This window comes from Rhinolophus sinicus, linkage group LG13 (genome assembly GCF_036562045.2).
Source record: "Rhinolophus sinicus isolate RSC01 linkage group LG13, ASM3656204v1, whole genome shotgun sequence".
Lineage (NCBI taxonomy): Eukaryota > Metazoa > Chordata > Mammalia > Chiroptera > Rhinolophidae > Rhinolophus > Rhinolophus sinicus.
The window spans coordinates 28,370,669-28,398,233 of NC_133762.1; the positions used below are offsets into that span (position 1 = coordinate 28,370,669).

General features: G+C 50.7%; 2 protein-coding genes across 6 annotated transcripts in view; one reads left to right on the forward strand and one right to left on the reverse strand.

Moving 5' to 3' along the window:
* NCOA5 (nuclear receptor coactivator 5) overlaps positions 1-14,803 on the forward strand; it is a 28,184-nt gene extending 13,381 nt beyond the window's left edge. For 2 of the 4 annotated variants that reach the window (XM_074317871.1, XM_074317872.1), the window contains 6 exons: positions 5,782-6,108; positions 7,599-7,735; positions 8,748-8,874; positions 10,578-10,777; positions 12,123-12,442; positions 12,851-14,803. In XM_074317871.1, coding sequence (XP_074173972.1) covers positions 5,782-6,108; positions 7,599-7,735; positions 8,748-8,874; positions 10,578-10,777; positions 12,123-12,442; positions 12,851-12,898 — 1,159 coding nt within the window. In that variant the 3' untranslated portion in view covers positions 12,899-14,803. The remainder of the gene's footprint in view (positions 1-5,781; positions 6,109-7,598; positions 7,736-8,747; positions 8,875-10,577; positions 10,778-12,122; positions 12,443-12,850) is intronic. The other 2 variants (XM_019749639.2, XM_019749640.2) reach the window with 1 other exon arrangement.
* Positions 14,804-15,632: 829 nt separating this feature from the next.
* SLC12A5 (solute carrier family 12 member 5) overlaps positions 15,633-27,565 on the reverse strand; it is a 36,713-nt gene continuing 24,780 nt past the window's right edge. For both annotated transcript variants that reach the window (XM_074317869.1, XM_074317870.1), the window contains exons 15-26: positions 27,377-27,496; positions 26,792-26,896; positions 25,307-25,475; positions 23,250-23,445; positions 22,195-22,364; positions 21,655-21,786; positions 20,709-20,816; positions 19,478-19,600; positions 19,187-19,386; positions 18,829-18,843; positions 18,457-18,590; positions 15,633-18,251 (exon numbers count right to left, since the gene is read on the reverse strand). In XM_074317869.1, the coding sequence (XP_074173970.1) occupies positions 18,160-18,251; positions 18,457-18,590; positions 18,829-18,843; positions 19,187-19,386; positions 19,478-19,600; positions 20,709-20,816; positions 21,655-21,786; positions 22,195-22,364; positions 23,250-23,445; positions 25,307-25,475; positions 26,792-26,896; positions 27,377-27,496 (1,564 nt within the window). In that variant the 3' untranslated portion in view covers positions 15,633-18,159. The remainder of the gene's footprint in view (positions 18,252-18,456; positions 18,591-18,828; positions 18,844-19,186; positions 19,387-19,477; positions 19,601-20,708; positions 20,817-21,654; positions 21,787-22,194; positions 22,365-23,249; positions 23,446-25,306; positions 25,476-26,791; positions 26,897-27,376; positions 27,497-27,565) is intronic.

Sequence of the window (27,565 nt, forward strand, 5' to 3'; positions counted from 1 at the left end):
TTGCGCATGGCATTTAAAACAACATTAACGTTCTGGGCATTGCCCTGCTCGTGCGTTGTCTCTTAAGACACACCAAGAGGGCAGAAGTGAGATTCAGTAAGGAGGCAGGATGGGTGCCTGGGGAGCCTGGAAGGGGCCAGTGGTGTCTCTGAGGGTGAAAACGACGTCACACCCTCTGGGGACATGCCCTCCAGTCAAAGCCTTGAAGTCATTCCAAACGCACCAGTATGTTGACAACAACCAAACTGCCTTCATTGGGCAACCTCATCATTTGATGTGCCCCCCAGCCATAGGAAATACATTTTCACAGGGGGCGGGGGAGGGACCAAAAAACACTGTACCTATGGCAAATATTTCCCTTAAGTTTTATGTGTTCAGTGCTGCTACTTTTAAACTGTTCCTAAGCATGCTGGCAAGACCTTTGTAACACCTCGTTTTACTGGACTTGAACCTTGAGTGTCAAAACACCTAGGTATCTTGGGGAGTTTTCACAGGATTATCACCTCTTCAAATGTCTCTAGAAGCCACAGTTCTGCTGGCATTGCTCTCTGTCCAGTAATGTGCCTCCCCCATGGCTCCAGCTGTCAGTGTGTAGTTCTGACAACATTGGCCCAGCCAAGCCCAGAACTCTGCATCAGAGATCCCTGCTTTGGATCCAATTTCCACCTGCATTTTCATCACTTACCCCTTGGACCACTTCGTGTTACTCCTTTGCGTATACTGCATAGTTACCGAGCAAGTTGACTGGCATTGGCGCGAGGCATTAGTCCCTCAAAGACTGGACGGTGAGTCTGGTTGTGTCTCAGATGTTCTCACTTTCCATCTGTAGCTCAGCAGCTTGGCAGTCCAAACCTTGGAGCACACCCCGACACAGCCGTGGCACTCCAAGTGACACTGTACTTCCTCACCCTTTCCATATGACCTAAGGAAGAGCAAATACAATTAACTGGTCTACGTCAAAAGCTCTGCAGAAACTTTTCCCCATATTTTTGTTAAGGATATTGGGCCTGGTGCCTCTTTGGTGAAAGTCCTCCAGGTTCATCAGAAATGACCTACCTGTGGACACGTTCTTCCACGGCCTGGGAGGATTTCTGCCTATCCACGGTGTTCACTCCTGATAACTGCTTGTTCCTTGGGTGTGAGACAGCCCTAGCTCCAAGTGGGCCTCGCAATGACAGATTCCAGGCTGTGATTACCTCTGCACTTACACTGAAGAAGCGCCGTCAGTTCTCAGCAAGTGCCACCTCTGGCAACAAGAAAAGTCATATTTGTGCTTGAGAAAATCATCAGCGTGCTTCCTAGGGAGAAACACGAGCACTTACAACATTTGGATTTGGGAGGTGTGCTGTCTCATTGCATCCAATAGCCTACCTGGACCTAAGGGCAAAATTCTGCACAAATACGTTGTCTCTGTTCCTGGCAGTAGCGTGGAGCCATCGTGGTGGGGAATCAGCATCACACAGCAGCCAGCCATTTAGATAATTATATTTGTGGACAGTATCTGTGACAGAACAGAAGTACGAAGAGCTGATGAAGGATTTTTTTTTTCAGAAGAAAAAAAAAAGGCTGGCCCGCCCAAGGAAACTATTCCATTGAACAGAAAGGAGATGCTAACAAAGAAAAAGACAGAGGCCTTCTTCTCTGACCTTCTGTACAGCCGAGGCCAAAGAACGCCATCCTGAGCTTGAGGTTTCAGCCTCTGGCCGAAGACAAGCTCAGCGTCTGTCACAGTCTTCAAGCTGATCGTCTCTCGGTTCTTACTGTGCAGGCTCGGATGAGTGGTGCTTCCCGCATCCCTCTCGTCCCCAGGAAGAGAAGCACTGCTACCAGAAGCGCGGCACGGGCCACCTGAGCCATGCTGTTCCCTTCACCCGTTCCTCCCTTACCTCGCGAATGTTTCCAAATGACATGGCTTGATTTCTCTCAAGGCCAAGAGCATTTGACTGCTTTTCCCCTGCTGAATAGAGGAATATATAACGATTTTAGTAGCGTTTGTCACCTGCCTTCAGTTCGTGAACTCCAGTGCTGAAATTGATTTAACCACACTGTTCAGTTTCTTTTCAGCCTCTAGTGACCTGGTACCTGAGGGTACACTGCCTATGGTCTCCAGTAAAACATCTCTGGTGCCATGGGATGACACTGAACCTTACTGTGTCCAGAAACTTCCTTCTATCCCACTTGTTATCTGAGGTCGAGCATCTCACTCGGCAGGCTTCTCCCGGAGGCACTCTGACTCCTGCGCACTGTACCACCCTTTTGTTAGCTGGTTCTTGCTTTGAGAAAGATGTTGGGGCCAGCAGGAGGAGCCCTTGGAGCCCTTTCGTCTGGGGAGAGTTCTTTGTGTGGGTCCTCAAGTGACCTTAAAGGGTGTTTTGTTTGGTTCTTGTCTTCAGAAGAACAGCAGTCTGCCATACTGCTCATCTTTTGGAGAATGGAAAAAAGCTTTGCCTTTTCATTTTAGAAAATGATTGTCTTCTCTGTCCCTACTTCCACCACTCCTTTGGTTCTTTTCCCCCTTGTGAATAGCTCTTCTACATTTTTACTGCACATGGACTTCAGATTCACTGAGGGAAGGGGGGAGTGCTTGCCTTCTCAAACTGGAAGCATGAACCCAGGCTTTGGGAATTTAGGGTATTGGTCAATCTCCAGGGGTGAGCTCTGACAGGTAAGTAAGGTATTTCAGTGGATTCAAAAGAATAAGAACCAAATGTGGCGCTTATAGTTACCCTAAGGCTGTGAGTAACATGCTCTGACTGGTATTCTTACCTGCATCCCCATCCCCTTCCCACCAGCCAATGAAAGGCTTTGTGTGTGGTCTGTGGTCTCATGATATCTCTCAGCGCTGATTGCCAAGAACACTTGAAATCTGATTCCACCTCTAATGACTCCTAACTGCTCCCCAAGGCAGCTTTGTCTGCCGATCATTAATCCAAAAATACTTTACAGTTGTCCCTTCCCATCGGATTCTGAGTGTTTGCCCACATTGTGCTCTGTATCAGATGTTACACATGTTAGGAGGATTATATGACATAATAAGAAAAATTGAAGTAAGAATCTTGATAATTAGCCTGTACTTTATTCTAATTTGAAAAATGTTTAGCTGTCCTCATTTAAACTCCCTGGTTTCTCCTATGTTTGCTCCCACAAAACAGTAGTAGTTGTAAGCTTTAAGATACATGACAAGGATTTTTCATAGAAGCAGAATTGACATTTAAATTGTTTTCGCTGGTCCATGTGGATGAAGTGAAATTGAGGTTTTCTACCAAACTGATGGCCTCATGATGAATGCCTCATACGTGTAATCATGTTAGATGACAGAAGTATAACCAAAAGGTTCCTGCTCTTGGGAGGCTTACAGTTTAGCTGAACAATTCATTAAACATTTCCTGAACTCCATGCTGTGTTCTAGGGATACAAAGCCTTCTACTGTTTAGTAGAGAGGCCATGTAAACATAATTACAGAACAGTGTGATAAGGGCAGTAATTGAAATATGTACAAGCAACATTCATTCAAGTATTCGTGGGGCATCTGCATGCCAGATATAGTGGGGTTTATAGTGGAGAATCAAATGACAGTTCTTGCCCTCATGGACTTGCAGTCGAGTAAGGCAGACAGACAAACAAATAGGTCAAACTGGTAAACAACAAGGAAAAACAGTGCTGTGAGAGGATATGGCCAGGGACAGAAGAGAAACTTTTAAACTAATGGAATCGGGGAGCGAGCTATTTACATGGAAAGTGAGGATGCCTGTGCCTGCTGCTCAAGTAAAGGCATCAGGAAAAAACCTTGGCTGCTTCTAGCTGGAACTAGTTCTGGAAAGAGAGCGGAACACTAGGGAAAAGGTGAGACAGGGTTGGAGAAGACGGGAGCCAAGACCATCTGGGGTCTTACTAACCTTACTAGAGATTTTTGATTGAATTCTAAGTGCTTTGGGAACCAGTGAAGGGTAGAAAAGAGGCGCACACAGAAGTGGGAAAACTACTTCAGAAGGCTCTTGCTGTGGTTTTAGGGACGGATGATTATGGGTTGACCTTCAGTGATACTGATAGAGGTAAAGAAATGTGGACAGAATGGAGATCAATTTCAGAGCCAGAATAAACGGAAGTTGGAAATGTGATTGGAAGAGTGGATAGGGCTTTACGGAAAGGATGACATCCAGCTTCCTGGCCTGAGTAACTGAATAGGTGGACGTGGCGTTTACTGAGATGAAAAGGACCGGAGGAGGAGCGTGTTTGCTGGGAAGACCAAGAGTTCAAGGCAGGTTGTACAGAGGAGGCAACACTTAACGTGGGCCACACAGGAAGACATGAGTGTAAAAGGGAAAGAACCAGGTCAAGAGGAGTAACAGAAAATCTAAGTGCTCGAAGAGTTGATTGAGCAGGAGGAGAGACCAGCAGTTACGAGGGAGGTTAGAGATGGTTTCTTCGGGGACGGGATATGAACTTGCCTGTGAGGATTGGGTGATACCTGGATTAGTGCAGGAAAAACATTCCAGGTCAAAAAACCATATGAACAGAAACACTGAGGTAGTTATGTCGTGTTGAGTTAAGTCATAAGAACAGCTTAAGTAGAACGCAGGAATTTGAATCAGGAAATGGAGGAGCGGTAATAGTTGGAAATGGGGCCAGATTTGTTAGGGAGGGGTGCCCAGAAGTGTGATAGTCAAGCTGCAGTTGGGAACAGGTGGTAACTTAGGTGGTTAATCTGGTGTTCATGTGTTGAATTCCTTGAAATCTGAAAGGTTGGTTTTTGTTGGTTTTGTTTTTTGGAAACTTGGTGGCAGCATAGAAATAGGGTTTGGATTGAACCAATCCAATAAGGGAAAAAGGAATAGGATTCAAGTGATTTAATGGGGACAGGGAAGGAAGACTCAAAGTTAACTTTCAAGAACGTAAACCTTGGTAAGTGGGAAGATGATTTTTGGCAGCAGTGACAAAGTCAGGAATCCGACTAGTGGCTTGAGTGAGAAGTTTAGTGTTGGATAATGTTGAGGTGGAGTTTCCAGTGGAGCGGAATGTCTCATGAAGACAACTGAGTCAGCAGGCCCAACATATATCTGGGACTTCACTGTTTAGAAAAACAAACCATGGCAAAAAGGACCCAGGTTCTTCATAAACCTCAGACTGAGAGAGACTTACTCAGTAACTGTGTTGAGAAGACAGAAACTGAGTGTTCTTTATACCTTTCTGTGTGTGTTGTATTGTACTTTTCCATTTTCTCTTAATTGGATTATCCTGCTAGGTATTTTAAGTGAAGTTTTCTGCATTTTAAGGACAAGTCCTTTGATCACCATTACTTTGTGTGACATTATGCCATTTGCTCTTTTTTTTTTTCTTCCCGAGTCTTGCCCCCTTAACTATGTCCCCTCAGCTTTTTCCCCCTTGTAAAATCTCTTTCAAATAAGTCTTGTGGGAGAAATAGGTTCTAGGGGAAAGGTGCTTTCACTGTGAAACCGGTTGAGACTGAGATCGTTTGGCATAAGGATTACTGAATTACCTCTTCCCTGAAGCCTGATAAACACTATGGCCCCAGGCAAAACCTTTGGCTTCTGGTCATGCCTTCTTCCGTTGTCCTAACCTTTTGAGAGTCTAGAACTTTCTAATCTTTATTTGCCGACCAGATGGGTGACTGGCCTTAAAATTTTAGTCATGTTCTCACTGTTTGGTTGCCAGGTTTTAGAGAAAAAACGCTTGGAGGGAGGGGGCTTCCTCCAATAAAGAGCTGAAGGGTTAACTCCCTTACATGTCTTTGTCTTAGCCTCTTCTTGCTACCTCCCACAGAGACCCGTATGGCTTTGGAGACAGTCGAGATACAAGGCGTGACCGATCCCCCATTCGAGGCAGTCCGAGGAGAGAGCCCAGGGATGGCAGAAATGGCCGGGATGCCCGGGACAGCAGAGACATGCGAGACCCCCGAGACCTGCGGGACCACAGAGACAGCAGAGATGTCCGTGATCACAGAGACAGCAGAAGCATGCGCGACGCTCGGGACATGAGGGATCTTAGAGACTTCCGTGATCTAAGAGACACTAGAGATTTTCGAGATCACCGGGACCCCATGTACGACAGATACAGAGAGATGCGAGACTCCCGAGATCCCATGTACAGGTACAGATACGGCCTCCTGCTTGTATTTTGTGTGTGTTCTGCTGAACTAATGGGAAACTCTGCAGGGCAGTGACTTTATCAGCCTTCTGTTTCCAGTATCTATCAAGTGGTAGATACACTGTTCAATAAGTATTTACTGAATGTGAGTGTTTGATGAATTATGCTTAACAAATGAATCTGGGTCTCTCCCGGTGGACTATGAAAGGCAACATTGTACAAATGGAAAAAAGATGGAGTCCCAGTTGTTTTCGCAGTGCAAAGGCACAGGGCAGATACACAAATGACCAGTAAACACGGGAAAAGAGGTTGGACATCTTTAATCATCAGTGCAAAGCAAATCAAAACCACAGTGAGCTATCACTTCATACCTACTAGGATGGCTACAACTCATTTTTTTTTTTTTAAGAGAACAGAAAATAGCAAATGTTGGTGACGTGTAGAGAACTGGTAGGAATGTAAAATAGTGTGGCCACTATGGAAAACATTTTGGCAGCTCCTCAAAAAGTTAAACACAGTAGAACCACTGTGAGCCATCAGTGCCACCCCTGAGTATACCCAAAGGAATTGAAAAGAGGGGTGCAAACAGGTACTTGTATGTGAATGTGCCTAACGGCACTGTTCCCACTAGCCTAAAGGTGGACACAACTTAAATGTCCATCAGTAGATTGAATGGATAAAAACTGATATATCCATACAGTAGAATATTATTCAGCCATAAAAAGAAGGTGATTCTGACACCTACAACATGGATGGACCTTGAAAACATTATGCCAAGTGAAAGAAGCCAGACAGACACAGAAGACAAATATTGTACAGTTCCACTTACATAAAATATCTAGAAAAGGCAAATTCACAGAGACTGAAAGTAGATTAGAGGTTGCGGGCGAGGATGGGGGACGAAGAGTTCCTGCTTAATGAGCGTAGAGTTTGTGTTCTGAGTTACGTTCAGGGTAATGAAAAATTACATATATTTTTAAACTAATTTTTAAAAAGCACAGGGACGGGGGAAGGGCAGCATGGAATGTTTCCTCAAAACCGATACCAGTAATTGCTACCAGTTATTTTGTGTTTACTTTATGCCAGGACCCATGCTGAGAGCTTTCCGTATCTCCTCCCAGTCATTTTGCAAGGCAGGTTGACTCAGGCGCAGCTGCAGAGCTGATAAGCAGTGAGTCCCAGATACAGGCATATCTCGCTTTATTGCGCTTCACAGATGTTGTGATTTTTACAAATTGAAGGCAAGACTCTCCACCAGCAAAAAGATCATGACTCACTTTATTGCGATACTTGCTTTATTGGTGGTCTAGATCTGAACCCGCAATATTTTCAAGGTATGCCTGTTCAAACCTCGTTTGTCTAATCCCCAAATTCTGTGCCTTGCTGTGCCTACTTCCTCACTGTGGACTGGGTCTTGAAGAATTCTCTGTATCTGATTTTTGCAGGATAGGAAGGAGAGTTTTAATTTTGTGCAAATGTCTTCAACTTTACAGGAGGGAGAGCTCTTATGACCGATACCTGCGAATGGATGACTATTGCAGGAGAAAGGATGATTCTTACTTTGACCGGTACAGAGACAGCTTTGATGGACGAGGCCCTCCAGGCCCAGAAAGTCAGTCTCGTGCAAAAGGTAAAGTAGCAGAAACAGTTTATTCCTATTGCCGGTAGAACACTTTACAAAAGAAAGAGGAAACTAATAACTGACTGAAAAGGGACTAATGACTTGGCTAAGCAGTTCACAGACAGAAGAAACACAAATAACCTATTAATATGTAGAGAGCATTCAACTGGAAAATAATTTTTTAAATGCAAATTAGTATCATCGTCTGGTTTAGTCATCTAACAAGAAGAAATAAATACGAAATTCCAGCAATAAAATGAACCAAAGATTGGAGCCAAAGAAATCAAGTGCTTGCTTTTTGCCCACTGACCAAATAACTGACACAACTATCTTCACTGTCTCTACAGTGTGTGAATTTTTTGTCTTATTTATAATTTTTACCTGCATTTATAATTTTTAGGTAAAGACAAACATGTTTTTTAAAAGCCTGGTTTTCTCAACACATCTTTAAAGGTTTTTTAATTGTTTCATACCTGGTCAAGTTAAGAACCTCATTTTTAATTTGTAATAAAACTTTACTACCTGATTTTTTGTTTCAAAAGCAAATTATAAGCACCTGTCAGTAAAGGGTCTTCAATAGTTGTCCCAAAAATGCAAATTGGAATAATAATGAAATACCATCTTTTACCTGTCAAGTTGGTGGGAATTTTTAAAAACGGCAGTAGCCAGTGTTGACTAAGGTGTGGAGAAATAGCACTCGATGACCCACCGCTGTGGAGGAATAAACGAGTTCTGAGCCTTTCTAGAGGGCAGTGTGGCAGTGTATATCAGATGACGCATGCGAATGACCATGCCCTTTAATCCAGCTATTCCATTTCAGTGAATTTGTAATAGTAACAAATAGTAACACTGGTTATTTTTAGAAGGTAGTCTAGAGAATTAATTTAGAGAGAGAGAGAGTGTGTGTGTGTGTGTGTTAGGACCTTTGCTATAGGTCGTTCAGGATTTAGAATAAGGTTTGTGACTTACTTTTACAGAAAGCACAGTTCATGTTTCAGTTTTCCCTGGTGGTATCTTGCAGAGCGTTTGAAACGTGAAGAGCGGCGTAGAGAAGAGCTTTATCGTCAATATTTTGAAGAAATCCAGAGACGCTTTGATGCTGAGAGGCCCGTTGATTGTTCTGTGATTGTGGTCAACAAGCAGACTAAGTAAGAACCCTTTGGATAGTTCTCCTGAGTAAGGAGAAGGGTCAGAAGAGAAATTCAGGCTCCCTCTTGGCAGCTGTACCCACTGCACTTGGCCTGTGCATGCTGGCATTGCTGTGCTAGCTGAGCCTGACTGCTTTCCGTTTTAGGTGACCAAAACTCCATTGGACACTAGCTTAGGCCCCAAAGGGAAGTTTTTTCTTTGCTTGGCTGGGAAGTTCAGGCATGGCCACATGCAGGGTCAAACCGTGCCGTCATCTCTGTGTTGCCTTCATTCTCAGACAGGCTTTCTTCTTGGAAAGGTAGAATGGCACTGGCCCTAGACGTGCATCTTCTTGGCTTAGCAAACCCAGTGGAAAGAGAGTTTCTTCTTCCCAGTGCCTCCACCTAAAGTCCCGGAATTGTTTCTCTTGGATTGTCCTGGCTCACTTTCCCATGCTTAGAACTCAAAGTGGGATTAGCCCTGTGGCACCACGTGGACCAAGTGAGAGAGATGCCTTCCCAAAGGAAAACTGAAGCAGGAATATAGCAGGAGATGCCCCCCTCCACTGAGCAACCCCAAATCCCCGATACTTTGGGAGGCACATGTGTCTGCATTTGTCAGCTAAGTACCAAGCCTACTTTGGGGAGTACTGTGGGCTTGCAGAACTAGAGTTCACAGCACCGTTTTATTCCACCTCTGTTTTGCATTCTTTCCTGCAGGAGACAGAGCAGAGAAGCAGAAGGGAGTATAGCAGCTTGCAGGCTTGGCAGTAGCTAGGTTCCCTTTCCCCAGGTGTTTAGTAAATAACTTCGTGTATCTCTAGCAGTTGGGGTTAAAGAGCTCATTTCAAGGCAGAGGCTAGGGAACTAGGTGTTGAGACACCCAGCAACAGGCAGCGTGCACAGGCTCTGGGCTGCCGTGTTTAGCAGGAGATGCTGCTTTAACTGTAGACATGTTGGTTTTTGGACACATGGTAATAGCTTTCATTTTCTGAGCACTCCGTGTTAGGTGCTTTACTTAAATTAATTTATTCTTAATCTTCACAATCACGTTACATGTGTATTTATTCAGCAAATTTTTTGTGTGTATGACAGGTGCTTGGTCCTGGGGCTGTAATGGGAAGCAAACGCACAGCCCTTCCTCTTGTGGAGTTTACAACCTAGTTGGGCAAATGACAAAAATAAATGTATTGGCGATGAGGCCTTTGAGAATATATCAGGGATCTAATTTAGACTGGACAGAGAAGGTCAAGGAAGTGACATTATGAGCTGAGCCGTATTATTCCTGTTTTATTGGTAAAGAAACAGGTTTGTAAGAGATAAAGGGATCTACTGAAAGCTTCACAGCTTTGCAAGTAAATGTTAGGGCTGGAGTCCAAACCCTTCCTTGTAGCATTAAAGCCCATGCTTTGCCGCTGTGTTATGTAGCCCCCCCAGGGGCAGACAGGTGCCACAATCTTAGGCAGGAGGATGGTGCTGAGGAAGGACCAGTGGACTGGAGAATCAGCAGGGGGACCCGGCCACCAAACACGGCGCTACTGGCGGCGTAAGAGGCGCCCCTGCTGAGCCAGTATGAGGAGAAGGAGCTGGTGGGGATCCTCGGGGCCTGAGGAGACACTCAGTGGGCTCGGCTTTGAGCTCCCTGGGGGCTCCCAGCTAGCGGAGGGGCAGTGGTGCACAGGCGCGGCTTGGCCGGTGCTCACGTGGCTTCTGTGTTTCCGCAGAGATTACGCGGAGTCTGTGGGGCGGAAGGTGCGAGACCTCGGCATGGTGGTGGACCTGATCTTCCTCAACACAGAGGTGTCCCTGTCCCAGGCCTTGGAGGACGTGAGCAGGGGGGGCTCTCCTTTCGCCATTGTCATCACGCAGCAGCACCAGATTCACCGCTCCTGTACCGTCAACATCATGTTCGGAACCCCGCAAGGTAAGGAGGCCCACGTGGCCGGAACCCCGGAGGTGCTCCCTCGGCAGTTCATTACGTTATGCCTTACTCAGAAGAAGCAGCTTCCGGGCAAGTGACTCGTGTTTCCGATTACATGGCAGGGCCCTTTGATAAGTGTGCTGGAGGAGACTTGCATAGTCATTTATTCGTCTGGTATTATTTTAATGGATAGTTCTGGACCTACTACATATAAGACATTCTATTTAGCCCTTAGGTGTGTACAGTGGTGTGCTGGCCAATGTCTAACAACCAGTTCTGAGTGGGGAGAAGGGGCGGTGTGGTGTATAGCATTTGCTGATTTCCATGGTGTAAACACTCCCACCGCGTCCTATGTCACGCCATCAGCGTGAAGTCACTTCAGGGAGGGGTGGGAAGAGAATGCGCAGCCATCTCTCGGGGAGAGAGGTTCCAGCTCGCCTCTCGTGCACACTCCACTGAGTGCGATGGAATCTTTGCTTCCACCACACTTTCTAATGAGGGACAGACAATACAGCAGGCAATTAGGGTACCATTGGGAAGTGTGCTGGAAGGGGGCAGAGGGAGCGTGAGATGGGGCAGAGGCCTGGGTAGGTCCCTGCAGCCCTTCCCTGAAGTGGTTTTTAGTACTTGGCTCCCAGAATGTTGAGACTCAGCAAACTGAAGCCCTGCTCAGGGTCCTGACAGCACAGACTTTCCGCTTTTCCCACCGCACTCGGGGTCTCTGTTGGCCTGACCATTACACCCGTAACCGTAAAACGCATCAGGCTCTCCAGTGGGTCACTTGTCTCTCAGGACTAGTCCTCCAGATACGTGAGCGCATTTGTATAAAGATGTGAGACGTGCTCTCACCACTCTGTAAGTCATGTTGCCCAAGGTGAGGAGAGGAGGTTTTATCTGGGGTCACAGTTTGGTCTTAATCCATGACCTTTAAACTGATGCGTGCAAACACAGTGGACCAGCTCTACCTGAGAAGCTCAGTGGAGAGCCAGCCTTCACAGAGGCCTTTTGACCCCCTGCGGCCTACCTCCCACGGTTATTCCCCACGTGGTCTTTTGGAATCTGTGCGAGACTGTCATGTTTCTTTGGTTTTTACTACAAGTCTGTGATCTAGAAATTCTTCAAAGAACCAGCTCTGTACGAAGGTGTATGTTCCCCACCAAAGAAACCCAGTCACCTATCTCCCCAAGCTCATCTCTTACCCCTCCCTCCCCATCCTCCGTCCTAAAGCTTTTTGGCACTGAAATGGTTTTCTTGCCCGTTTGAGATTACAAAACGCTTGGCAGAGTCCAGCAGGTGGGCACTGAAATGTGTTGTGGGAGAAAACAACTCACGTCACTCCCTCCCGCAGAGCACCGCAACATGCCCCAGGCAGACGCCATGGTGCTGGTGGCCAGAAACTACGAGCGCTACAAGAATGAATGCCGGGAGAAGGAACGTGAGGAGATTGCCCGGCAGGCAGCCAAGATGGCCAACGAAGCCATTCTGCAGGAAAGAGAGCGAAGAGGCCACCCTCCAGCCATCCAAAGCCTCATCAACCTGCTGGCAGACAACAGGTACCTCACTGCCGAAGAGACTGACAAGATTATCAACTATCTGCGAGAGAGGAAGGAGCGCCTTCTGAGGAGCAGCACCGACTCTCTGCCTGGTGAGCTACGTGGCAGGGCCGAGGTGAAGTTCTGACTCTGCATTTCTCTAATCCCCCAGGCTCTGTGGGGAGGGGGGAGGGCGCTGAGGGGTGGGTGAGGGGAATGAGCCCAGCCCTTGGGTTTGCCCGTGGGCCTTCGTGCTGATAGAATGAAAACGGGTACGAATTCTGATCCCTGTAGTTCATGTGGTGGTGGGTGGGCTGGTATTGCCAGCTCCCGGGGGACCAAGGTAGATGTCTTTTTTCCTTTAACTACTTCTCTGGGGAACTAGACAGCCCATACGATGAAGTGCCCCCTCTGGGAAATGGATGTTACAGTTTTTGTATTGTGTGATTGATGTGATCAGTGATTGTTGTTCTTCCCTAGGCTGCTAAGCCTCCTGCCCTTGGGGGGTGCTTTCAACCAGGTACCTCCTCCTTCTGTCTTCCAGGCCCGATTTCCCGCCAACCACTCGGGGCGACCTCGGGTGCCTCGCTGAAGACGCAGCCAAGCTCCCAACCGCTCCAGAGCGGCCAAGTGCTCCCCTCTGCTACACCCACTCCAGCTGCACCCCCCACCTCCCAGCAAGAGCTTCAGGCCAAAATCCTCAGCCTCTTCAATAGTGGCACGGTTGCGGCCAATAGCAGCTCTACATCCCCCTCGGTTGCTGCCGGAAACACCCAGAACCAGAATTTTTCCACAGCAGCGAACAGCCAGCCTCAGCAAAGATCACAGGCCTCTGGCAATCAGCCTCCAAACATTTTGGGACAGGCAGGATCTGCTCAGAACATGGGCCCCAGGCCTGGGGCTCCTTCCCAAGGGCTCTTTGGCCAGCCTTCCAGCTGCCTGGCACCTGCCAGCAACATAGCCAGCCAGAGGCCTGTGTCTTCCACGGGTATCAACTTTGACAATCCAAGTGTACAGAAGGCTCTGGACACCCTGATCCAGAGTGGCCCTGCTCTCTCCCACCTGGTTAGCCAAACCACAGCACAGGTGGGGCGGCCCCAGGCGCCCATGGGATCTTACCAGAGGCATTACTGAGGCTCAGTCTCTCAGCTCCCCCAAGCCCCTCATCCCCGGCCACCTCCCACCTATTGCGTTCTAATTAGAGTTATTTGGAGGGTGTTCTCTGCGCCTGTCCAGGTCCACATCAAATGTCCTAAGTTTCTACCACCTGCTCTCTCTTCTGCCTAAGGCTGTGTTGCTTATTCCTTCCAGAGTCAGAGTTTATACTGCATTTGGGAGTGTATCTTTTTGTTGTTGTTGTTTTGGGGGGTTTTTTTTGTAGAAAATATCTTTGGGGTCATTTGGATGGCTGTATAGGTGTCTGGGCTCAGTTTATATTTCATGGGTTTCTCTGGTGTCTGTCGGCTGGATTGGGGTTGGGGGCAGCCAAGCCCCAGCTGGCTGAGTTTGGAATGGCATTTTCATGTCAGTAGCCACTGCCTTTGTTCACTTGGAACCTACCAGTGTTTTCCAGCCTCACACAGGCCAGCCAGAGCTCGAGCTCCTGCTGCAACTCTTGCCCAGGGTTGCTCGGCCGACTGGGCTTGTATAGGCTCGGTGTCATCGTGCCCCACCCCCCATGTTGGGGGGTCTACTTGAGGATTCATAAATCAGCTACTCTGGAGTTGTGAGGAGTGCCCACAACTGGCAGACATGAGAGCAGGTACTTTTCTGCCTGACCCAGGGTAGTTGGTTTTGGGTTTTCTCTGTTTTCGTTCTTGCTTTCACTTTGTTGGAGGGTCTCCAATAGACTGAACAGCTCCAGTCACCAGCGGTTGAACACAAGCTGACTCTGGGCCCCAACCACTCTTTACCCCCTTAACATTTGTCAGCCTCTCCCTGCCCAGCAGCATTTTGATGGAGTTGGATCCGAGCAGGCAACTCTAGACTCTGGCAGTGAACGCCCATTTTTTTCAGTGATTGTTTTGAGCTTTTGGCTCAGAAATCAGGGTCTTGTTTTCATCTGGACTCTTGTTCTGTTTTTTGAGTAGCAGGCGGTGGGGACCATTTGGATGTCAGACCTTTGGTAGCTGGACATGTTCTTGATATAGGTGGCTGTTCATAACTTACAAACCAGAGTGAAATTATTAGAGGGAGGACTTCTGGCTGCTGCCATTTGGAGCCCAAGGAATCTCCCTTTTCCCTAGGGATGGCCCTCATTAGAGCACTGTGGGTCACAGTCTCAAGGGGCCCCTGGCAGGGATGAGGGAGAGCAGTGACTTCAGCTGAGTCTCTGCTAGTGGCAGAGCAAACAATGGTTTCAAAACCTCAAGGTCCCTAAATAGCAGCATTTTACGTTCGGAACTGTTTGGGTTATATAGTGTTTTTTCGCTCTTTGGAACTCTTGTGTTATTATAAGATGAGATGATTACTTTTTAATTAAAATGAAAAAGTCAAAGCTGTGTCATCTTTTTTGGGTGTGACTATCTGCAGGTCCTCTTTGCGGGCATTCCCACTCAGGGGTGGAAGGTGACCGGTTTCTGTCTGCGGGGAGGCCGGCCCCCTCATCCTCAGCCAGCACTCAGGCCTCAAAACCTCTCAACCCCAGCTTCTCCTCTTACTCAGCTCACCTAGTTAGAAGCTTTAATAACAGTTCAGAGCAAAAGCCTGCTGGCTGGTTATATGCTGTGTTAACGTCCTTGTTTGTGGGTGACTTCCAGTGTGTCAGCAGGCTGTCCTCTTATTCTAGGAAAGGAAACGACCATGAGGAGGCCATTTCTGGCCGATGGCCACTGGAGTGGGACACTCCTGTTTTGACTTTTATCTCTGTTGCCACCATCTATTGTGCCCATTATAGAGGGAGTTGGCATTATACAGAGTTACAGAAGCTATAGGAGCCTTAGCATTTAATAACTGGCCCCATCAGGAACCTTGAGGTGGGCATGGTGAAGTGCCTGACAGAAGGCCCCCAGTGGGTTAGGAGGCACGATGCAGACAGCACCCCCTGACTAGTCAGTGTTCACTACCTCACAGGAGATGCTATTAGTGCAGCACTGTCTCTACTAGCCCTGCGGTCAGTCAGTTCCTTTGTCCCTCTAGGACAGGGCCCCAGAACTCCACTAACGAGGCCACCAGACCTAGCGGATCAGCCCATCCTGCTTCTGTCAGTGGAGGCCAGTGTTTCTGATAAGAGTCGGGGGTCCCCCTGGAAAGCCACATTGAGTATCCCTCCTCCCACCTACTAACTCATTGCCCCGGCATGTCCAAACAGCACACCTCAGACTGTGAAGGGTATAATAAAATTATTTTTATTGCATTTTGTGCAGACGGGATTCTAAAAAATTAATACAGTAAAAGCTGTAAAGCATTAAATGGGAGCATTCAACAATAAAGGAAAGAACCAACCCTCTCCTTTTCATATTGGCACAAAAAAACACAAGATCAGTACTGAGGCAGAATGCGGGATACTGAAACACACTGAAAATTAAAGGCAGGCCTAATAATAGTAATAAATACTCTTGATTTGGTTTGCAACCTCTCCTATTTACAAGGGTTTTCAATTTCATTGCATTGCCCTGCACGTAGATATCTAAAACGAAAGCAACACTAGTTACCACTACAAGGCTATTGAAATATTGCACTCAGAGAAAAAGTCACTTGGATGGACATGAAACATCTAGCTACAATGATTATAAAGATAATTTGACGAATGACGTGGTAACATTCATAACAAATATTGCACATGTAACAGAAAACGTGGGTGGTGGTTGTGGGATGTTTGTTTTCATCAACGGAAACTGCTCTTGCCAACCTGACAGTCTGGGCCCAGATAGTGCAACTTTGGTTCCCTAACTGGTGTTGATACAGCCCCCTCCCCCTTCTGCCCAGCCCAGCACTTCAGCCCAAATGCTCAGGCCCACAGAAGGCTAGACCCAGCTGCGATTCTCAGAGGTCTGGAAGGGGCGGGGGGACTGAGGGGGCTGGTGTCTAATATCTCCAACTTTCGGAAGAGTCTATCCAGCCGCCTGGATAGATCAAATCTCAGAGGGGCACTAGCCTCCCTACATCCAGACCTACCTCCAACCACACCTGACCCAGTCTAGATGGCACCCGCTCCAGCTCTCTGCCTTGGGCTCAAAGGAAAGGGGGTGGTGAGATCAAAAGTCCCCAGTAGCCCCAGCTCTGGGAGGTGGGCAGGATATCTAACTAGGTAGGAAGATCAGGGCCCTGGGGCTGGAGGTATTGTACCCCGTCCCAGGGGGCGCAGGACTGAGCATGCAGGGCCTGTCCCCCTTGGTCATGAGCCCCGGGGGAAGGGAACCTGGCCAAAGCACCTTCTCTAGGGATAGAGGGCGCCCCTGACCAGGCTGGTGGAGTAGAAGCGCCAAGGACTGGAGTTGGAGAAGCCAAAGGCCTTGGGCCTAGTTGGAGGAGAGCAGAGAGGCTCTAAGAACAAAGCACATGGCGACTCCAACCCTTCCCCAGGCCCAGGTGCCTGGGAGACACAGCTAGAGGCCGCTGCTAAGCAGCGAGGCCCGCCCTGGGATGCGAAGAAGGTGGCTGGGTCCCCGAGGCTGGAGCTGCCAGCTGCCGGATGGGGACAGGGAAGGAAACATCAGGGGCCGCGCTGGGGCCTCCCTGTAAGTAAGGCCCCTACACCTAAATCGCCCCCGTCCTCCCTCACTTGTCCCAGGGAGGAAACTCCGGGGAGGGGACACCCTCCAGCTCCCCGATTTCAGTCTTTGGCGAGGAGCCATGGGATGGGGGAGCAGGCGACAAGCCGACTGAGGAGAGACGCCTGCTCCCCCAGCGAAGGCACGGGTGAGGCGAGGCCTCTCTCCCTTTCTCCCCCTGAGGAGCACCCCCTTCCCCCACCCTGGCCCCAGCTTGCATAAGAGCGGAGGAGAAAAGGCCGCGCGCTTCTCTGCAGCCGCAGTGGAAACTCACGTCCTCTGGGAGGCGAATCCAGGGGGAAAAAGCTGGACACTCGTCTCACCTCATCTCCGAAAAGAACTAGAGGAAAGGGTCGGAGCCAAGGGCGCGCGGAAAGGGCGAGGAGGCGAGAGCCGGGCGAGGGTGTCGAAGGACCAGGACCACGATTCCCGCCTGGGCCTAAAGCACTTTTGCTCTCAAACTCATGGACGTCCAGGAAAACCCAGCCTCCCGAGGCCCCCGCCGCCCCGGGCGCCCCCAGCGGAGGAGCTCGACAGGAGCGAGAGAAGTCCGTTGCGCTTCTAGTCACAGAAATATGGGGACGTTAAAAATACACGCGATGTCTCCTGTACACTATGTACAGGCTCGGCCGGCCCGCGCCCCGGGGCTCGGCGAGGAGGGGCGGCGGCGAAGGCCGAGCACGGCCGCCCCGCCCGGCCCCCTGGAGCCAGCGCAGCGCCGGGAGGGGCGCAGGGCGGGGCCGACAGGGGCGGAGCGTGAGAAGAGGGGCGGAGCGTGAGAAGAGGGGCGGGGCCGCGCGGCCACCTGGCGGCCCTCACAGCCCAGCTCCTCTCCGCGCCTCTCCCGCCCTTATTGCAGCGTCTCCTCCAGCGGGGCGAGGCCCGGCTTAGAAAAAGGGCAGCGCAGCCGGGGCGACAGCGACGCGCCAACGGGGCGCTCGGGGCTCTGGTCTTCGCGTGGAGGGAGGTCCTCTCCGAGTCAACCCCGACAGACGTGGCCTCCGGACTTCAGGAAGCGGGGGAAGGGGTCAGGGCGTGGGCACAGGGTCTGAATGTAAACGGTGACAGCGGCGGGGGGCGCGGCGAGGGCTCCGGGGCCGCGGGCCGGGCGCTCTGGGGCCCGGGTGGCAGGTCCTGGTTTTCAGGAGTAGATGGTGATGACCTCGCGGCCGCCGCCGCGGACCAACATCACCCGGTCCAAGTGCTCGGTGAGGACCTCAAGGAACTCCATGTCTGAGCGCCGGTCAAGGAGAAAGACCTGGCCCCTTCCCTCGGGACGGAAGTGGGTCGCGTTAAGCCGCCGGGAGAGGCGGGCCCTCGTCCCTGTCCGAGGTGCTGATCCTGAAGCAGGACCGGCTCAGCTCTTCCATCCCAGGGCTACAACCTAGGTCCCCTGACGTCCACCTCCCTCTTCCCCCCAATTGTAAGTACAGGATACAATTTTCGTCACCGTTGCGGTTGCGGGGAGGCCCAGGCATGTTGAGCAAAACAAGCTTGGCGTCCCGGGATTTCTTCACGATGACCTCGTTCAGCCGCACGGCTGTGTGCATGCGCCGCACGTTGGACTGGTTCCTGGGGAGAGGAGAGGAGGGCACGTGAGCCTGGGAGAGGGAAGAGTCGGATCCAGGCGCCCTGGGCTGCTGAGACCCAATCCTTGCAAACCAGGGCCCACACACCCCAGACCTCTCCAAGCTGGGTTATTCAGAGACCCCAGAGGTCAGGGGCACGAATTGAAGGTTCATGATAGAGTGAGGAGAGTAGGGACCCTGGCCAACCCAGGAGAGAGAATAAAATATTCTGAAGCACTTACAAGTTCTCCCACTCCCTTCAGGAAACACAGGAGAAGCAAAGAGAGGAAGAAAAAGAGAGGGGTCAGAAAAAGCAGGAGACGCTAAGCACTTGAGCCACCATCATCCGCCCTAAACGCAGCGTGGTCCTGCTCTCCCAGGCCCTGCAGCCTTCACCGTTCCCCTGCCTGCACCTGGGAGTCCTGACCCTCAGCAATCAGGCCCCATCCCTGAGTCCTCAGATGGGGGAACCAAGACAAGGTCTGGGCTGGGTCATCCGACTGCCGGCCCAGGCCCCATTCTGCTCATTCGCTCTGCCGTGGGGAGCAAAGACCCTGTAGGCTCACCCCAGACCCTAGCCCTTAGCCCCCAGGCCCATACGGCTTCATGCTGAAGAAGTCCTTGATGCCCTCAGAGGAGACGGGACTGGGGCCCTTATTCTTCTCTGCCACCGACTTGTCCTTGGTCCAGGTGAGATGCACCTTCTCAGGATCGGCCTCGCCCTCCCCCTCGGGCTCCTCCCCTGGGGACGGTGAGCTGCTGGGGCAGCTGGGAGCACTCTGGTCATGGATCAGCTGCACCTGAGGGATGAATGAAGGGACAGCACGTGACTCCTTTGAAGGCTGAAGGTGCTGCTCCCACTGGCTGGGGCCAAACCACCCAGCTGCACACCTCCTCTTCTGGTTTCTCCTCACTGTCACCAGCCGTCTCTTCTGGGACGTTGAGGCGGAGCCTAGTGTTGGCTGGATTCTTCCTCCGGATGGAGCCACGAGACTCATCTGTGATACTCTGGATCTGGGGAGTGACAAAGGTTGGTGCCAGCTCTGCTGGGAGTCACCACCCATGCCCTGCAAAGAGCTACCACGAGAGCTGAAGTTCAGCCAGGATGCACGCTTTCCGGAACTGTACCCGTTGTGAAAATACTGCAATGCTTCCATACCACATAGCTATTGCTCACTGACCTGGCCACTCCAACTCCTCTCCGGAACCCCTCACCTCCCCACCACCTAGCAACCAAAGGGTTAACACATAGCCCTGGAGGGCTCCACCTTAGCACTATGGGCCAGGGTCAGTTCTGAATGGTTCGTGCATAAGCCATTTCTTACAATTTTTGCTGTCACCTCTGGATAACATCCTTGGAGGGTCTCTCTTTCCCAGCTCAAAGGGGTCCCCATCAACCACTATCTGAGAAATAGATTATCCACACCTGGGAGACCCATCAACCAGGTGGTCTGTCACCCTCACCTATAGGATCTGCCACCCATTCCCCAGGCAACCTGTCCCCCATCTCTGAGAGCTTTTCTGTCTCTAGCCCCAGGGTACCGTCACTCCTTTCCCCCAAGGACCCCCCTCCCTGGGGTAGGACTTTCATCCAAACTCCAGAAGACTAGTGGTCCCATATTGCACCCCCTCCCCGGGAGCTCTGACATCCACACCCCATGGGAGGTTCATCATCATTACCCCTGAGAACCCAACCCCCACACCTTTGGAAGTTTGCCTCCAACTCCCACCGTCAGCTATATCCATAAATATCCATCTGTTACCCACCCTCTGAGGGGTTATCACATGATCCGTTGTCTCCTACACTGGCACCCCATCTATCATCCACACATATTTAGGATCCACTGTTCTCCCTTGGACCCCAGAAGTCACACACAGAGGGGAATGTTTGTCATCCACGTCACAACCCCTCTGACTCCTGGCTGGAAGGCTTGGTAGGTGCAGTTGTGTGCAGTGTGTAATCCCACTGCTGGGGAGCTCGGTGCCAGGAGGACTAAGGCTGATGAGTAATGCTCTCGGTGAAGGTGACAGTGCCAATGGCCAGGAGTGCCAGCCCAAACCTGTGCAGACACAGAGCTGGCAGCCGCTTGATGCTCTGAGAGCTGAGCCAGGGAAACCTCACCTCCCGCTCCCGCTCGTTCTTGGTTAAATGCATCTGTTTGAGAATCTGGGAACGCTGCTCCATCACCAATGTCTTCTCATAGGTATAAGCTGAGATGTCGCTTTCATGCTGCAGACAGGCAGGGGAGGGAGCGGGGTGGGGGACAGGGAGGAAAGCATGAGCTCTCAGCTCAGGTGCAGGGCCGAGCGAGGGGAGGTAGGCCCCCTTCCTTCTGCCAGCCTAGGGCTTCCCTATCCAATGACCTAGTTTAATCCACAGTGTGGGAGGCTCATTTCCTCCTCAGCCCAACACAGGACGGGGCATATGAATGGGTGAATCAATGAATCAGTGAATCAAAGAATGACCTGGGTAAATGGAAAAGGGGAAGAAATAAAAAAGGAACAGGGATGAGTGAATACATACGTGAATGAATGGATGGGTGAGTAAATGGATACATTAATGAACATATGGGTAGATTAATGAATATAGAGGGATGAGTGGATGGATAAACTGAGGGGAGTGGATGGGTAAGAAGCTATGTACATAGTAATCCTAGAGCCAACTTGTCTGGGTTTGAACCTGGCTCTGCCACTTAGTGTGCATTGATGGGCAAAAGACTTAACCTTTCTGTGCCTCAACTCCCTAGAATGGAAATGCTGAGAACTATATCTATTTCACTGGTTGCTATGAGAAGCAATATATAGAAAGCATGTAGAACAGGGCCTCACATATCATCAGCACTATTGGACATGGCTCTTCTTATAAAGGAGAGAGGGATGGATGGCTGGGTGGGTGGGTGGGTGGATGGAGGGATGGATGGCTGGACTCGGGTGAATGTGTGAGAGGCTAAGACGTGGATAGGAGGGAGGGATCCAGCATCAGAAGCTGAGGGTTGGGGTTGCCCTAACTGGTGCTAGGACCAGGTGTTTGGGATCCAACACTTCAGGGGCAGCTCCTGGGGACGCACCATCTCCACCACCTCCACCTCCGCAGTGATACGTAAGTGGTACAGAAATGTGGTCAGGTCCTTCTTCATCTGGATGCTGTTGTCATCCATCTGGGCCACAGTGAAGATACGCATCTTGCATTTTCTCCAGACCTGAAGGGGAGAACGGGACCCGAAAAGTCCAGCCCAGCTGCAGGGAGGAGATCCAGGGCAAGAACCTAGAGAGGACCCTGTCCCTCCCCCTTCCTACGCACACTGCCACACAGACATGCAGACCTGAGTCCGCTATCTCAGCAGCCACTCCCTACAAAAACTCCCCTGCTGAAGTGAGGGTCCCCCACTAAAGCTTCACTTGCTTGGGTTAAGCTTGGCTCTCCTGTACAATGCAAGGAAACCCACCAGGGAGACACCGTCAGTTTCCAACATCTCAGAACAAAGGGATGGTATCCCTTTCCCAGGAGCTCACACACGAAGGCTGGCCCTGGCCAGAGCCCATGAGCCTCGCCCACGGACATGCATACACGCACGTGCACGTACACACACGCACGCACACACGTGTACCTTGTGGTGCCGCAGCAGGAAGGGCAGCAGCATGAGCATTCCTCCGTCGTGTACAATCCACCAGACGTCGATGCTGCCCTCGGAGAAGCGCTCGGCGTTCCCAGGAAACATGGAAACATTCTTGGTGACCAGCAGCGCCAGGTGACCAGCCGTGGTTTCCCGGACCAGCTCTGGGGGAGGCCAAGGAGAAGACCCGACAGGAAAACAGAGACCCTGGTCCCCTCCTGCACCCAGCAGCAGCCACAGGAGCTCCTGGCTCCCAGAACCCAACCCCACCCTGGCCTTGAGCTGAGTCGTCAGAAAACCAGCATCTCCCTGGGCCTCATCACTTATTTGCTGTTTGGATTCTCAAACTCTCTGGGCCTCAGTTTCCCCACCTGTCAAGTGGCAACAGCAGGGCATTACCTGCCCTTTCAGATTACTAAAAGCTCTATCATGCATGGGTTCATTTAATCCTCCCAACCACCTTGTAACTATATAACCTACAAGGGAGACAGAATAGCCTAGAGTGAACAGTGCAGTGTGACCTGGAGCAAACTCCTTAATCTCTCTGTGCCTCAGTTTCACAGCCATAAAATGGAGATAAAAATACCTAGCCCTCACAGGACTGCTGAGAGAATTAGAGACTTAGAGAAAGCCTCAACTTGTCTGGCACACAGAATGCAGTCTATAAATGTTAGTTATAGCACCAACTATTACTAAGGACTGTGATACTCAGAGAGGGTGAGTCACTTGTGAATAATCACACAGCTAGAAACCAGAAGTCAGATTGAGGTCCAGGTCTCTGTGGCTGTAAAGCTATAGCTCTTCCCACTTCCCTGCACTGTCTTCCTCCCAGGACTGTGAGCCCTGCAGGAGCCAAGACTGTCTCCCTCACACCTGGGCCCCCAGCACCTAGCATAGTACCTGGCACTTGGCGGGCTTTGAACCCTGGAATCTCCACGTGCCAAATCCACACTTGTCATTCCTGGGAAATGACCCCCAGGCCCAAAGAAGGAGAATCCACCCACAGTCCTCCACCAACCCACCACCGCCCCCAGCCCACCCAGCTTTACCGATGAAGTTCCTCCAGGTCTGATGGTCTTCCTTCTGCCGCCAGTTGCGGGGCCAGCCGACCAGCACCGTGTTATGCTGCAGCCCCCCGAGGCCCCCAGACTGAATCAGATGGGACACGCCATCACGCAGGTTGGAGGAAATCACCACCTGGCAGAAGCCTTTCACTTTCTCTGCCTCCATTAGGCGCCGGATGGACTGCGGGAGAGGGGACATCAGGTAAGGACCAGCCACAGGCCTCCCAGGCCCTGCCCAGGCCCTTGCAGCCTCCCTTCGTCCCATCCCTCCTCTCCATCATCCTCATCTTCTTGAAGTTCAGCTCTGATCATGTCAGCCTCTGGTGCTGGTCGTGCCCAGCTCCCCGTCACCTATGGCTCCCATGCCGTGCTGATCAATCAAAGCTCTTCACGATTGAATCCCACACTTCCCACCACCCTGCCATGGCTCATACAGTCCCCTGCAAGCTCTCCACCACCACCCAGGCCCCCTCCCCACTGCCGGGCCCAAATCAAATGTCGCCTTCTTCAGATACCACCTCCCACACAGACCAGAGTGAAACTAGACTCCTCTGCGAGGCCAATTTGTTTAACAAGTTTTGAAAGTTAGCAAATGACATTCATTTTAAATGCACATTCAATCTGCACTATGAGGAAAGTGTTCTTATTACTCCCATTGTATAGATGAGGAAATTGAGGCTCCGAGAAATGAAGACTTGCTTAAGGCCACACAGCTAATGGATGCTATTCTAGGGGTTCAACTCCAAGGATCTGACTGTATCACCCACACTCTTAACCACAACCAGGTGTCAAGCAGAGAGGCTTCATTTCCTACCTCTGCCACCTCCTGGCTATGCGACTTTGGGCAAATCACCTAAACTCTATGAAACTCAGTTTTCTCATCTGTCAAATGGGGATCCTGACAGCTACTTAATGTAGGAATTGGGAGAATTACATGGCATTATATGGATAAGGGCTTAGTATACTGCCTGACAGATCGTAAACACTCAACACCTTCCATTATTCTGATGTTATTAACTCTAGCACAGCCTCTATCAACATCAGACAAGTTTTGTGCCTTCTGTGAATGCTCCACCTTCCCCACCAGCCTTGAGTGACCACACTGAGGGCTACGATTTGGTTCTTTACATCTCCATCTCCCTGTGCCCAGCCCGATGTCTGATGCACAGCACACTCTCAGCCACTGCACGTTGAATTAAACTGATCAGTGGAGGCCTCCAGCTCTGGGCCTTGACAGGTTGGTGTGAACAGCCCAGTGAGGCAGAAATAGCAACTATCACAAGCTATTAGGGGTGCCCCTCCCCAGCTCACCTTGCCTCCCTTGGGCCCCCTTTCCCCTCTCCACAGCTGGTCACAGCCCGAGAGGAGAGAGACCTAAATCATAAATAGAACCCACTTCCTCCGCTACACACCAGTTTCTGACCCCTGTTAGTGCCTCTTAGTGCAGACACCGGCCGCCCCAACCCACACTGGCTCTATACACGGCTCTGTGGGCGCGGACCCGTGGATGGGCACAAGAGCAGGTGACATGGAGCCGGGGACTGGGTTTCAAATCCTGACTATGCTTCCAGACAGCTTTGTGACTTTCCTTTGAGCAAGTTGCTTTCCTTCTGTGCATCACGGTTTCTTCCGGTGCCAAATGTGGATACTCACACTGCTGACATGGTGTGGGGATTGAAAGACTCCCTGGATGTGAAAACACTTAGAAAGGTTTAACTTCGGCAGGAAGACGTCTGAAGTAGGAGTCAAACAGTCCTAATGTCAGCCTCTGTTTTCTGTCTTTAGACAAGTGACCTGACTTCTCTAAGCCTCAGTTTCCGTATCCATAAAATGGGCCCTTCGGACTCAGATGGTCTTTGGTTCTGTGAGTTGGATTCTAAAGTCACTCCCTGAGCCCTTCGACTCCTCTTCTAAGAAAGAGGAAAACAAAGTCTGAGCCCCTATTGATCCCAAAGGGGGGAAGGAAGGAAAGTGTAAAGAGGCAAAGACTGTCTTCCTGAGGGCCCTGTTCTTACCCCCTCCCAACCAGGGCCTCCACTCACCTCCTCTGCCCGCTGGGCCTGGGGGTGATTGTCCAGAAAGGTGCCCTCAAGAACAGAGCCTACAATGGTCAGGCCTTTCCCTGCCTTGAGCTGGGAGGTCAACGAGAGCAGCTGTGGGTGTACCACATTCTGGTCTTGGTCCACACGTACCAGCACCAGCAGCTGTGGCCTGAAGAGGGTGCAGTCACATGATCCATCCACCACCCAACCAACTGCCACCCACCATAGACCCATTCACCTATACACGATACACCAGCGAGTTCACTAACATCCATCCTCCACGCCCCATCCACCTATGTCCCCATAGTCTATCCATCCACCCAAACACCCATCCATCCATTTCCTTGAATACCAATCCATCCAACCTCTCCCACACATCCACCCATCCACCCATCCACCTCTCCATCTACCTCACTCATCCATCCATCATTTCACTCAACCACCTACCTGTCTATTTCATCCTTCAGTCACCCGCTTATATCCATATTAATTGACCTACACATGCATTATTTACTCAATTACCCACACATCAACCTACCACCATCCATTCACACATCTATCTATTCACCCAACCACCTCCCATATATATGTATACACTTAGCCATCTGCCCATCTGTTTATCCACTCACTTCCTTATTTATTTAGCCATCTCATCCATCTAACCACCCATCAATTTAATACCATTCTCTAAGCACCTACTCTGGGCTAGACCCTGTGCTAAGCATTTGAGAATTCGCAGACAAATAATGCAAAGCCCTGGTCTGGGTAAGCCCGTTTTGTAGACATTGGTAAGGACAAGCCAATGATGTCCTAGGGAGTGGTCAGAGTTCCAGGCTTTGCTCTTGGCCATGGGAACCTGAGGGAGGTGAGTGAAGGGTTGGGCTCGCACAGCAGTCAGGTAGAAAGCACCCTGGGCTGGGGGGGGGAGGTGAAGATGCTGCTTCCAGTTCTGCCTTCCATGACCTCTGAGGCCCTCTCTGGTCCCTGACTTTCACATGAATAAAATGGAGGGATAGTTATGAATCTAGAAATTTCTAAGAGGCCCTATAACTCAGAATGGATGATTCAACCTCTTCCGGAGCAAACGCTACATTATATTATGTTTCTCTGTTTCTGTGTGTGCCTTCTGCATGGAACTATGAGCTCACTGCATCCCCAGAGACCGGAAGGGGGATTGACACATATCATGTATTCATACATTTTTTAAAATAAATAATGGAGTAAATGAATGGATGAATAGATGGTCAGAAGACTGGCATGGTGGGTGGGGTTTGGAGAACAAATGTCTGGAACTCAGCCTAGCCTTGCTTCTGTAGGAGGCAAGGTTTCAGACGAGGCTGAGCTGAGGAGAGGTTAAGGGCACACGAGGCTGAGCTGAGGCGTTGTGGTGGGAACACCATTCAGCAAAACAAAGCAGGTGAGGTAGGTCCGGCCCTGCTCTCTTCCTCCCCCTCCCCGGAGCCTTCACGTGCTCCCACCACTTACCTCCAGTTCTTGGTGTGCGGAGGCCCTTCCTCCAGGCGTAGGAGGGCATAGCGAGCAGCACTGAGAGACAGGCCTCGGATGCCATCACCCCACTCCTTCTCCGCCCTGGGGGCCAGGAAAGGGGACCAGAGGAGGGCGGAAAGCCAGGGAGTGTCAGGGAGAACCTTCCACACTGAAGTGGCCGCCCCAGGGCAGAGCCCTCTATCTCAGGCTCAGAAAAGGTATGCATGTTGCTCCTGCCCCCTCCATTTCTCAAAGCTTCAGCCCCTCCCTCTGCTCCTGGTCCCCTGTCTCCCAATCCCACCCCATGTCACCCCTGCTTCTCCACTCTACCCCCACTTCCTGCCTCATCTCCATCCCAGCCCCCACCCACCCATCACCATCACCCGTTGCCCTTCCTCCCTCTCCCCTCTTCCTCTCTCCCCTCCTCCTTCCTAACTTCTCCCCTCCCTCCTCACCTCTCCCCTCCTCCCTCCTCACCTCTCCCCTCCTCCCCTCTCCCCTCTCCTTTTTCCTCTCTCCCCTCACCTCTCCCCTCCCCCTCCTTCCCTCTCCCCTCCCCCTCCTCCCTCCTCCCAACCTTACCCGCGATACTCAATATACTTGTAGATGAGCCCAGCAATAAGCATGGCCACCAGGGCGTAATACCAGGAGCAGATGAACATGAGGGCCAGGCAGAGGCTCATGCCCAGGAAGGAGAGTGTCCTGGACAATGGGAGGGAGACACAGCGTCTGAGCCCCAGAGGGGCTGTCATTGATGCCAGGGCTCAGACA